The following is a 12386-nucleotide window of genomic DNA, read 5'->3' as shown; positions in this document are numbered from 1 at the left end:
CCCAATTCCATGAGTTTTGACAAATGTATGCAGTCTGGTAATGATACCACAACCGAAGGATAGAATGTTTTTGTCACCCCCCAAAAGTTCCCTGGTACCCCTTTGTTGTCAGTCCTCTCTCCACTCCCTGGCAATCACTCATCTATTTCCTGTATCTATACCTATGTCTTTTTTTAGAATATCCTACAAACAAATGTGCGCAGTCTGTAGTCTTCTGTGGCGGGCTTATTTCATGTAACGTAATGCTTTTGAGATTCATCAGCATTGTTGCATGTATCAATTGTTTGTTCCTCTTTATTTCCTTTCTCCCTTTATCATGTTTCCTCCACCTTTCTAGTGTATGGAGGATAATTAGCATTTTGTGCCTCCTTGTCTGCCAATACTCTGTTATTTCTGGTCTGTTTCTGTTGATTGACTTATCTCCTGATTGGTGGGTCGTATTTTCCTGTTTCTTTGAATGCTTAGAATTCTTTATTGTATGCCAGATGTAAATTTTACATTATCAGGGGCCTGCACTTTGTCGTATTCCTTTATTTAGGTAGTGTTGGACTTTGTTATTAGTATCAGTTGGATCAAAAAAAGAAAGAAAAAAAAAAGAATCAATTGGATTATGGGGCGGCCCTGGTGGCGCAGTGGTTTGGCACTGCCTGCAGCCCGGGGTGTGATCCTGGAGACCCAGTATCGAGTCCCACTTCGGGTTCCCTGCATGGAGCCTGCTTCTCCCTCTCCCTGTGTCTCTGCTTCTCTCTCTGTGTGTCTCAATAAATAAAATCTTTTAAAAAAAAATAAATAAGAATCAGTTGGATCCTTTCCAGACTTGCTTTTAAGGTTTGTTAGAGTGGATCCACAGCAACTTTTAGTCTAGGGCTAATTACACTCCCCAGCTAAGTGTGATTCTGAGGTCTTTAATTTGGGGAGGTGAAAATATGGTCAGCTCCACATGAGCACCAGAAACTGTTCACTCCACTGCTTTCTGGTGGCTCTCATGCAGGGCAGATGACACTTTGCCAAAGGCTCAAGAGGACCCTTCCTCAGAGCTTTCCCCGCCCCCTGCCCCCCCACCTCTCCCTTTGCACCTCTCTCCTCTCCTGTTTGCTCCCAACAAATCCTAGCCACCTTAGCATCCTCAGCTCCCATCTCCGGTATCCTCACCTGACCAGGCTAGGTTCCTATCCCTGGGCAGAAGCCTGGGACCTGCCTCTAGCCAGTCACGGAGCAATCCAGAGGCTCATGTCTGGTCTTCCTCATCTCCAGCAGCACAGTTCTGTGCTGCCAATGACCTGGTGTTTGAAAACCATTTTATGTACATTTTCTTTTATGTGCTTTGTCTAGTTTTCTGTTGATTACAGCAGAAAGGTAAATCTGGTCCTGGATAGTCTATCCTGGCCAGAAGTAGAAGTCTCACTTTCTAAATGTAGAATAAGCATGTACTGGTATTTGTGGAGAAAAACTTGGGCACAGAGGCTCATCAGTTCTCAGTGTACCTAAAAGTAACATACTTTAATGTCTGCTTTGTTATTTTAAGACAAGTGTCATAACTGAAGTGGCATTCTTCAGCATTCACAGTAAGCCAGTCTAAACTTGAGTGTTATTCTCTGGTCCACTTGAAATTATTTGCACAAAGTATTAACTTGGGGTTATTTGTAACAGACTTATCTAGGGTAACTTTTCATCAATGAATGGATGGATGGGTTGGTATTCTAAGGACATTTGTTAACCACCTGTATTTCTGATCGATGGGATTAACTTATCTTTTGAATTGTATGATATATGTATTTTTTAAAATGTGAATTTCTTGACTCTCTAATGTATGTGAAAAAACAACTTTTCTTGTTTGTGAGTATTCGTGGCTGAAAAGACCCTGTAACAGTTGTTAGTCCTTTGCAAGCTGATGTTTTGAATTTAGGCTTATCTTTAGAACAGAACAATTGTTTGGACCTCTGTTCATAGACTGACCTACCATAATGTCAAAAACCAGTCCAAATATTTAGTCAGCAGTTTCAGAAAATTTTGTTTAAGATCTTATTTATTTGAGACCACATGAGAGAGAGCAAAGCAGGGGGAGGGGCAGAGCGAGAGGGAGAAGCAGGCTCCTTTCTGAGCAGGGAGCTCGATTCCAGGACCCTGGCATCAGGACCTGAGCCAGAGGCAGATGCCAAACTGACTAAGCTACCCAGGCACCCTGAGAAATGTTTGTTTTAATCCATTTGTATTTTAGGGACGATGAACAAATTAGGATTAAAAATATGATTTTACATTATTATGGATACACTGTTGTTGTCTGATAGAAGTTTCAGGGAAATGGTGACATAAAATCAAACTCTGAAGAGGAGAATTTGAAGCTCTAAATGGCTCTAGATCTGATCTTATTTGTAAAATTATTTGCAGTGCAGTTCATTGGAATGAATATTGAAGTCCAGAAACCTAGGTTCTAGTCTCAGCTGTCACCACCTTTATGAGAGTTGCCTAATCAAATAAAGAGAACAGTGAATATTCTACCTACTGTGAAGGAATGGTAGAATGTTAAATGAGGTGTATTGATGAGAATGTTTGAAGATGCTAGTGTGTCACGAAAATACTAATAGTTAAACTTCACTTTGTACATTATTACAAAATCTGCCAATAATACCTACTGTGACAGAATACAAAGCAAGATTTATTTTTATATTTCATACAGTTTGTTCTGTGAAAATATTTTATGTTAGAAATGCATAACCAGGGCAGCAGGGGTAGCTTAGCGGTTTAGCCCCGCCTTCAGTCCAGGGCCTGATCCTGGGGACCTGGGATCGAGTCCCATGTCAGGCTTCCTGCATAGAGCCTGCTTCTCCCTCTTTCTGTGTCTCGCTTCTGTGTGTGTGTCTCTCTCTCTCATGAATAAATAAATAAAAGCTTAAAAAAAAAAAAAGACATGCAGAACCAAACATAGGACTGGCTGATAGAATGGAGATCGAGGAGATTGCTGTCTTTTTTCCACTCCTTTTTTTTTTTTTTTTTTTTAAGATTTTATTTACTCAGAGAGAGAGAGAGGCAGAGACACAGGCAGAGGGAGAAGCAGGCTCCATGCAGGGAGCCCAACGCAGGACTCAATCCCGGGTCTCCAGGATCACACCCCAGGCAGCATGCGGCGCTAAACCGCCGTGCCACTGGGGCTGCCCCACTCCTTTTGTCTTAATATTATTTTTATTTTCCTCCTCATGATTTTCCAGGCAAACAGTGTATACAGCAGTTAGCTGAAAACACCAGGTATTTCAGGAGACGTCTGAAAGAGATGGGCTTCATCATCTATGGAAATGAAGATTCTCCAGTGGTGCCATTAATGCTCTACATGCCAGCCAAAATTGGGTATGTTCTATTGCAGATTACAGACTGTCCTCTGATTAGTCTTAAGGTTCCTGTGATATTAGACTCAGGCTTATGTATTTTGTTAGGAAAAAGTGTCTTGGCCTCATTATGTTAACCTTCATTTGCTAGAAATTCCATAGATTAAATAGTGGATTCCAGTTTTTAAAATATGTTAGCTTGTTAGTCTTTCATTAAACAAACATTGAGTTTAATGCTCTCTTCTAGGAGATTGTGATAGATCAGTGGACAGAGCACAGTAAAAATACCGGTCCCTATGGAGCTTATGTTCTAATGAGGCAGGAGTCAGACAAACATAATAAATAAGTTATGTATTTGCTAGAAGACATTACATGTTATGGGGAGAAGTAGAGCAGGTTATGGGGGATTGAGAGGGCCCCATGGGCAGGCAGATGACAGTATTAAATGGGGTGGGGGGGTGAGCCTATGGAAAGGGAAGGTAACATCTGAGCTTGAAGGAGCAGAGTTAGCCATATGGAGAAAGAAGTTCTGTGCAAAGGCCATAACACAGGAACATACTTAGCTGATTGAGGAATAGCAAGAAGGCGAGTGGAGCTGAAATGCAGTGCCCGAGGGAGAGTAGTGAGCTCTAAGGTTAGGGTATGTTATTGCATGGCTTCCCAAGGTGCAGATTACACCAGTTTCTTTGGTTTGTGCAACTACTGTATAATGGAAAACTTTGCCCTAGAATAGCTTCCAATGTATTTGAGAAGTCCAGATGTATAATGGAACCAGAAGACATTTGAAAAGTAATATGAAGTGAGCAAATACAGTTCTTTGCAAAATAATTGTATGAAAACTGCATCAGAAATGTCAAAGAGGGGCACCTGGGTGGCTCAGTGGTTGAGTGTCTGCCTTTGGTTCAGGGTGTGATCCTGGGTCCTGGGGCCAAGTCCTGTGTCAGGCTCACTGCAGAGAGCCTGCTTCTCCTTCTGCCTATGTCTCTGCCTCTCTCTATGTGTCTCTCATGAATAAATAAACTAAATAAATCTTAAAAATAAATAAATAAATAAATAAATAAATAAATAAATAAATAAATATTTAAAAAAATAAAAAATGTAAAATAGGGGCGCCTGGGTGGCTCAATCAGTTAAGCATCTACCTTCAGCTCAGGTCTTGATCATGGGATTGAGCCCCACTTCCAGCTCCCTGCTTGACAGGAAACATGCGTTTTCCCTCTCCCACTCGCCCTGCTTGTGTTCTCTATCAAATAAATAAAATCTTAAAAAAAAAAAAAAAAAAGGAGTTATCTGCTTAGTGTAGACTCAGTAAAACTACAACAACAACAAAAACACATCTTTTCAGATTTGTGAATTTTGACTGGATCTTTTTTTCTTTTTTGACTGGATCTAAATATAAAATATAAAATTGGATAAGGATTGTTATCAAATCATATGATGTTATCAAATCACTCATTAAAGGAGCAAATATTTTTATTCATCTTTGAATTCCCAGTGCCTACCAGAGTCCCTGGCACTTAGAGAGCACTCAGTAAATGTTTATTAAAATGGATATATAGGAGAGAATATTAAAGCAGGGAACCTAGAAGTAGTAAGAAGGCAGAAAATGGGGAAAAGGTGGACACTGAGAGAAAAAGAGTTGAGTTTTCAATAGGAAGTCATATGTGTATTTGGCATCATAGCCTTCAGAGGGAGTGGAAAAAATGAACCAAAGCAGAGGTGTAGGATTTTCTCACTCTTCTTTAAATGTAATTATCATAAATAAACAAAGAGTTGTCTGCTCTGGAGGACTTAATCTAGAACTATTTCTTTGGAGGGGACTGTGTCTAACCAATTCTACACAGGTGAAACTGACTGTATACATTATAATAAAGATTTAGAGAGGTTAAGGTGAACAGGAATAAAGAACTAACTAGACCATTTGGGAGGGTGTCCTGAAGACACAGACCTTCCTCAAGGCCAGAGGAAGTACTAGAAAGAGTGGGGAAAGGCTGGCACTTATGTAATTAGTTACTGGGATAACCAAAACATGGGGTATTTCTTATTCTCAAACAAATGCTTTAAAATGCTAAAGGAAGGGGTGGGTACCTGGCTGGCTCAGTCAGAAGAGCATGCGACTCTTGATCTCATGGTTGAGTTCAAGCCCCGTGTTGAGTGTAGAGATTAAATAAACTAAAAGTTAAAATGCTAAGGGAATAATCAAGAAAGGAATATGGTAGGGCCCAACATAATTAGCAAATGAAATTTACGTGAAAGTTAGAATTGTGTTATTTAGACAAGATACAGATGTGGAGTATAAGGTCATGTGCCACAGTTTGGCTTGGGGTGAAGAGTTAAACAAGATTTGTGTAGTCTGGGCCATCACCTGAAGCCTGGGAATGAGTTTGCTTCACAGACACTAAAGGAAATCCTAAATACCAAAGGCAGCTTAACACTCAAGTTGATCGAAGAAATAAATAGCCTTTGGGATACCTGGCTGGCTCAGAGGAGTGTGTGACTGTTGATCTCAGGATGGTGAGTTCAAGTCCCACAGTGGGTGTAGAGATCACCTAAATAAATACATAAACTTAGGAGAAAGAAAAGAAGTGCCTGGTCTGGAGGGCTAAAACTAGTTGGCCATTCTGCCAGTAGAAAGATATCCATGTTACAGCAGATCCTCTACATTCTTCATCTTAAGAATTGTTTAAACTGCCAAACCTAATACTTTCAAAGACAGAGTTTTAAACTCAATTCATTTTGAAGCCTCTGAACCACTCTTATGTATCAGGAAAACTTTAAGGCTATAACTGTAAATTAGTTTAGACAAGCCCTATTAAAAAGCAGTCTCTGACAACTATATTCTTTATCTTTGTGAAGGAAACCATTTGGGAGAAGATCACTTTAGGACTGAATTGAAGTTATTCATAACCTGGCAGTTATTTGGGGTTGTTTTTTTTTTGTTTTTTTTTTTTTAAGATTGATTTATCCGTTTTAGAATGAATGAGAGCAAGTGGGCTGGGGGAAGGGGCAGGGGAGCAGAGGGAGAGGGGGATGAGCAGACTCCCCACTGAGCACAAAGCCCACTGCAATGCTGGGCTCATCCCAGGACCTTGAGATCATGACCTGAGCCCAAATCAAGAGTCAGTTGCCTAACTGACTGAGCCACTCTGGCAATTTTAACTTGAAAAGAAGTTAGAGGAAATTCCTAATAGAAGTCCCCAATGTCTTATCACCTAAGAGTTTAAATCATTCAGAGACACAAGACCTTCATGCTGTGGTTTATTACTCTTCCGGGTTTCTTTTTTTTTTTTTTTTTTTTTAAATTTTTATTTATTTATGATAGTCACACAGAGAGAGAGAGAGGGAGAGGCAGAGACATAGGCAAAGGGAGAAGCAGGCTCCACTCACCGGGAGCCCGACGTGGGATTTGATCCCGGGTCTCCAGGATCGCGCCCTGGGCCAAAGGCAGGCGCTAAACTACTGCGCCACCCAGGGATCCCTCTTCCGGGTTTCTTTACCCTGTTTTCCCCTCACAGCGCCTTTGGACGGGAGATGCTGAAGCGGAATATCGGTGTAGTTGTGGTGGGATTTCCTGCTACTCCAATTATTGAGTCCAGAGCCAGGTTTTGCCTGTCAGCAGCTCATACCAAAGAAATCCTTGATACTGTAAGTAGATACGTTCACCTTGATATAAATATACCTGTATAAATATACATTTATATAAATATCAAATGAAATTGATCATCTGTTGATCCTGAAGTTCTTTGAGCATCTAAGATATTAACTGGTTAAATAGAGGACAGAGTATACAATGCTGCTTAAATCATTGCTGTTTACAAAAAAATTGCAAAGCCATTAGCATTGCCCACTAGACCTTGTGTTATTGGGGTTCTGAGGAGTTTCTGGCTTTATCTTGTTCCACTCTCTCCCTTATTATGGCCTCTACAACTGTATAACTCTCCTTGTTCTCTAGCTGTTTCTACTGTAAGCCTTTTTGTATGTTGTCCTGTCTCTCGGTAGAATATTCTCTTTTGAACCCCCTCTCTCTTTTGCCTGCCTGACTCCTACACATCTCCATTCAAAGGAAACTTGCCCAAGGGAATTCCTCAATCCTCTTGCTTGGTATTTCCTTGGAATCTTAAGATTCCCCCTTAGTAAATCCTTCCTACCTGGAATTATTTAATGGCAGTCTTCTCCTTTGTATAAAGCTTGAGAGCAGGGACTAAGTCTCTTTTGCTTTTCTATATCTCCAGAACCTACCTTGTAATAACGGCTCATAGTAATAATAAGGCACATGATAACAGCTCATAATTACAGAATCAAATTATGGTCTTAATTTATTCTTATCTTGTGATATTCTGTTAACATGCTATTATTTCATATCTAAGACTTCAGACATGAAATAAGTAATTCTTTCTGGGAGTTTATTGAACTCTAGAACATAATATTTACATAAAATTATGGTTGAGGGGATCCCTGGGTGGCGCAGCTGTTTAGCGCCTGCCTTTGGCCCAGGGCGCGATCCTGGAGACCCGGGATCGAATCCCACATCAGGCTCCCGGTGCATGGAGCCTGCTTCTCCCTCTGCCTGTGTCTCTGCCTCTCTCTCTCTCTCTCACTGTGTGCCTATCATAAATAAATAAAAATTTAAAAAAAAAAAAAAAAAATTATGGTTGATCTTGAACAATACCCAGAACGGGGTGCAGGGTGGTTAGGGGCACTAACACACACCCCCATCCCAGGGTCAAAAATCCACATGTAACTTTTGCCTCCCCCAAAACTTAAATACTGCTGTCAACTGGAAGCCTCACTGATAACACAAACTGGCACTTAACATGTATTTTGTAAGTTATATGTATTATGTATTATATTCTCACAATAAAGCTAAAATAAAGAAAATGTTATTAAGATCGTAAGGAAAAGACATTTATAGTACTGTATTTATTGAAAAAAAATCACGTATAAGTGGACCCACACACAGTTCAAACCCTTGTCGTTCACGGGTCAGCTTCAGTTGCTAGAAGTATTCCATTAATTCATTGGAAAGCTAATCTTGAATATTATGAGTACATGTTTTTAAGAGTTCTTTGTAGCAATTTATTTGAAATTTTTAGATTTCTGAGCAGCTGAAGACTAATTCTTCTTCCCTATTTCTATAACAAAATTTCCATAAGTATGAGTATATTTTTAATCAAATTCCAATACTGGGAAATTGGGTTCCGTTTATTATTGATACTGTGTCTTCTTTTTTCTTTATTTTGATTGTTCTTTTCAGATTTTTTCAATAGATTTTCCCATTCCTCAGAAATCTTACTGCCGAATTTCTGCATTGATTCTTTTTTTAACCCTACTGATAACAGCTTTTCAGTTCTCTTCTATTTATGTTTAAAGTTTGACTTGTCTTTGAAAAAACATCTGTGTCATTATAAGCAATGGCTATAGTGATACACTGTGTCTTCTGAAAACAGCTTTGACTCTGGAGGACTATAAACATTCATGAAAGAATTTAACCAAGATATTGAAGTAGATTTCTGTTGCCAATAAATATGTTTGCCAATTGAGAGTTCTCATCATTTTCGTAAGATCCACTTACGGAATTGTTTGCTTTTGCTTCCCATTTAGTTTTTCTTGAAGCATAAAGTACATTTTTTTGAAAGCATAGATTTCTTGAAGTCATTTTGTCCTGCACTGTTTTATGGAGGTAAACATGAGCATTATGAAGTACAAATGAGTTTTTGTTTAGTAATGAACCATGTGACATGATTACATAGAAATGAAAATTCACACACAAAAACCAAAACCAATCTGCTAGAGCTAATAAATAAACATAATTAGCAAAGTTTCAGGGTTAAAGATCAATACAAAAATTAGTATGTTTCTATATGCCAACAGTGAAGAAACAAGAATTAAGAAAATTTAATTTGTGCTAGCATTCAAAAGAATAAAATACCCAGGAATAAATTTAACCAAGGAGATGAAAGACTTGTACACTGAAAACTATAAAACTATGTAGATCTAGTGCAATGCCTATCAAAATTCCAGTGGCCTTTTTAGCAGAAATGGAAAAGCTGATCCTTGAGTTCATATGGAACTGTAAGGGACCCCAAATAGCCAAAATAGTTCAGAGAGAGAAAGTCTAAGTTGGAGGAGTCAGACTCCCCAGGATCGAAAATTACAACAAAGCTACGGCAATTGGGATGCCTGGGTGGCTCAGCAGTTGAGCGTCTGCCTTCTGCTCAAGGCGTGATCCTGGGATCCAGGATCGAGTCCCACATCGTGCTCCTTGCAGGGAGCCTGCTTCTCCCTCTGCCTGTGTCTCTGCCTCTCTCCCTCTCTGTGTCTCTCCTGAATAAATAAATAAATAAAATCTTAAACAAACCCAAAGATACGGCAATTAAAGTAATGGTGGAAGAGGATTGCGAGTCCATAAATACACCCAAGCATCTATGGCTAATTGATTTTCTACAAGAGAGCCCAGACTAGTTAATGAGGAAAGAATAGTCTCTTCAACAAATGGTACCAGACAATTGGATCACCACAGGAAAAGGAATGAAGTTGGACCCCTACAACCCAGATGAATCTTGAGGACATTATGCTAAGTAAAAGAAGCCAGGCATGAAAAACCACATTATGAAATGTCCAGAATAGGCAAATCCATAGGGTCAGAAACTAGATTGATTTAGTTGTCAGGGCCTGGGGAAGGCAGGGATGAGGATGTGAGCGTGGAAGGTTTCTTTTTTGAGGTGATAATACTTTAAGATTAGATAAGAAGCACTGAATTGTACACTTTAAAAAGGTGACTTTAAAAAAAATAATAAAATATGGGACAGCCCGGGTGGCGCAGCGGTTTAGTGCTGCCTGCAGCCCAGGGCGTGATCCTGGAGACCCGGGATCAAGTCCCACGTCGGGCTCCCTGCATGGTGCCTGCTTCTCCCTCTGCCTGTGTCTCTGCCTCTCTCTCTCTCTAGCTGTGTCTCTATGAATAAATAAGTAAATAAAAAATCTTTAAAAAATAAAAAATAAAATAAAAAATAAAAAGGTGACTTTAATGGCATATGAATTGTATCAAATAAAACTTATTTTTTAAAATGAGAAAGGCAGGGTTACCAATCAGCTCCAGGGACAGCTGTCCTAGAATATTCTTTTATTCAAGGACCAAACTCAACTCTATGATTTATATGTTTTTCCCTAAGAACCCATCTCACCCTATGATCCAGCAGTTGAGTATAGATGATTTGCTAATGGATGGTGATACTTATAACTGTCCCTTATTCCTCCCCTAACAGGTGACCTACGTAATGGCAAACTAGCAGTTTCTAGTTACAGTTTTATGTAAATAAAACCTATTTATCTGAAATGTTTGGTGTAGGATCAGAGGAAATCATGGAATTTAGATCCCTTTGGGCTACTGGGAGTTTTTTTTCTGTCTATTCCTTTTCTGTTTTACATTGATGAAAAAAATATTCTGAAGTCAGAATTCATAACTGTCTTTTACTTGGTGATCTTAGTAAGTCATGTTGTTTTAAATTAACAAATCCCGTATCAGAGGTCAGGGGGATAAATGACTAATGGGTTCTCCTAGCTGAAATTCAATCTTAAATTGTTTCAGTTTTCTCAAGATACCACTGTTCTGAAACCTGAGGACTGAGGTCCAGCTCTTAATTTGCTTTCTCTATTTTCCACATTTGGAATGAAGACTTTTTTTTTCTTCTGCTAGAATAAATAAGGGATACTATTTATTCGTGGGATTTTTCTCTCTACAAACACTGATTTTTAAGTTAAATTTAGGGGCGCTTGGTGGCTCAGTCAGTTAAGCATCCAACTCTTGATTTTGGCTCAGGTCTTAATCTCAGGGTTGTGAGATTGAGCCCCACATCTGGCTCCGCATTCAGTGGGGAGTCTGCTTGGGATTCTTTCTCTCCCTCCCCCTCTTCCTGCTCATACTCTCTTTCTCTCTGAAATAAATAAAAATACAATCTTTTTAAAAATATAAATTTAAGAACAAGTAAATATACCTTTTACTAATATTTAGCTGACTCCCTTTTATGAAGTAGAAGGTGTATATTTTCATATGAAATTTTAACTGTAATAGTGGACAGAAGATGTGTGCGGCGTGATGGGAATTTGGAGAGTCACACTTTGGCAGCTACTGCCCACCTTACCATTTCCTGGTCTAACGAGACGTCCTGTCTGCAAAGCTAAGGCCCTTCACCCCAAGTTTGTTACTGGATCCACTGGGTACCTACCATTCACAGGCACTTGGGGAGAGAATACGAGGGCTAGAGAGCATTCTGTGACATGCCTGAGGTGGTTTTAGTGAAAAGCCCAGAGCCTAGGATTACAGAATTTTTGTAGTCTTCTTTGGATTTCTCTGAGAAGTATCTGGGGCTTCAAGCTTCCATATCCTTCTGTTAGAGTGTTCCTAAGAAAACACAAACACATATCCACTTCCCATATTAGGGTCCTCTGTTCTGACTCTCTGTGCCATTTTTTGGAAAGGTTAACTGTGAACTGATTGATGTAGCGATCAGGAAGAGACTTTTCATAACTTGTTTTAATGTTTGAATTTTTTATGAAAAACAAAAGAGCAAATTTTTTAAAAGAAAAAGTTAAATTGAGATAGTTTTGATGGGAAGAAAAGATCTCTTCAAGATTAGGATTTTAGAGTTCAAACTCATGCCTGAGTTTAAGTCCTGGCTCTGTCCATTCTTGCTGCCTCATCTACTCTCTGTACATTACCTACCCAGAGTCTCCTAACGGCTTCCCCTTTTTCTTACTAAGTCTCATCAGCAGTTCACTTTGGAGCTCTCTTCATCTTGCATTTAGGAAGCATCTCAGCACACACTTCCCATTGGTTTTCTTGTAGCATGATGATAGAATCAGCAAGTACTGCAGTATGAGGGGACAAGTGACAGTGGTAGCCAGCCTGGCAAGTTCAGGGTGGATACTCCTCTACCAAGCGTGATGTACTTTGATGATTTATACCCTTTATCCTGCATCACTGCTATTCACAACCCATTATTCATGACCAGCCTGACTTTCTTGCTCAAAAAGCGGGTCTTTCCGCAGCTGTCCTGTAGTTAGGTC

General features: G+C 39.5%; 1 protein-coding gene across 2 annotated transcripts in view; it reads left to right on the top strand.

The window, feature by feature from the left end:
- The window catches only part of SPTLC2 (serine palmitoyltransferase long chain base subunit 2), a 110919-nt gene that overhangs the window by 92884 nt on the left and 5649 nt on the right, over positions 1-12386 (top strand). The window contains exons 10-11 of one of the 2 annotated variants that reach the window (XM_025996431.2): positions 3207-3342; positions 6836-6965. The exons of the other annotated variant lie outside the window; for it this stretch is intronic. Of the exons in view, the coding sequence (XP_025852216.2) occupies positions 3207-3342; positions 6836-6965 (266 nt within the window). The remainder of the gene's footprint in view (positions 1-3206; positions 3343-6835; positions 6966-12386) is intronic. 2 annotated transcript variants of the gene reach the window in all.

Source organism: Vulpes vulpes, chromosome 6, assembly GCF_048418805.1.
Source record: "Vulpes vulpes isolate BD-2025 chromosome 6, VulVul3, whole genome shotgun sequence".
Taxonomy (NCBI): Eukaryota; Metazoa; Chordata; class Mammalia; order Carnivora; family Canidae; genus Vulpes; species Vulpes vulpes.
The sequence above is the reverse complement of the archived record's forward strand: the minus strand, read 5'-3'. Positions and strand labels throughout refer to the sequence as shown.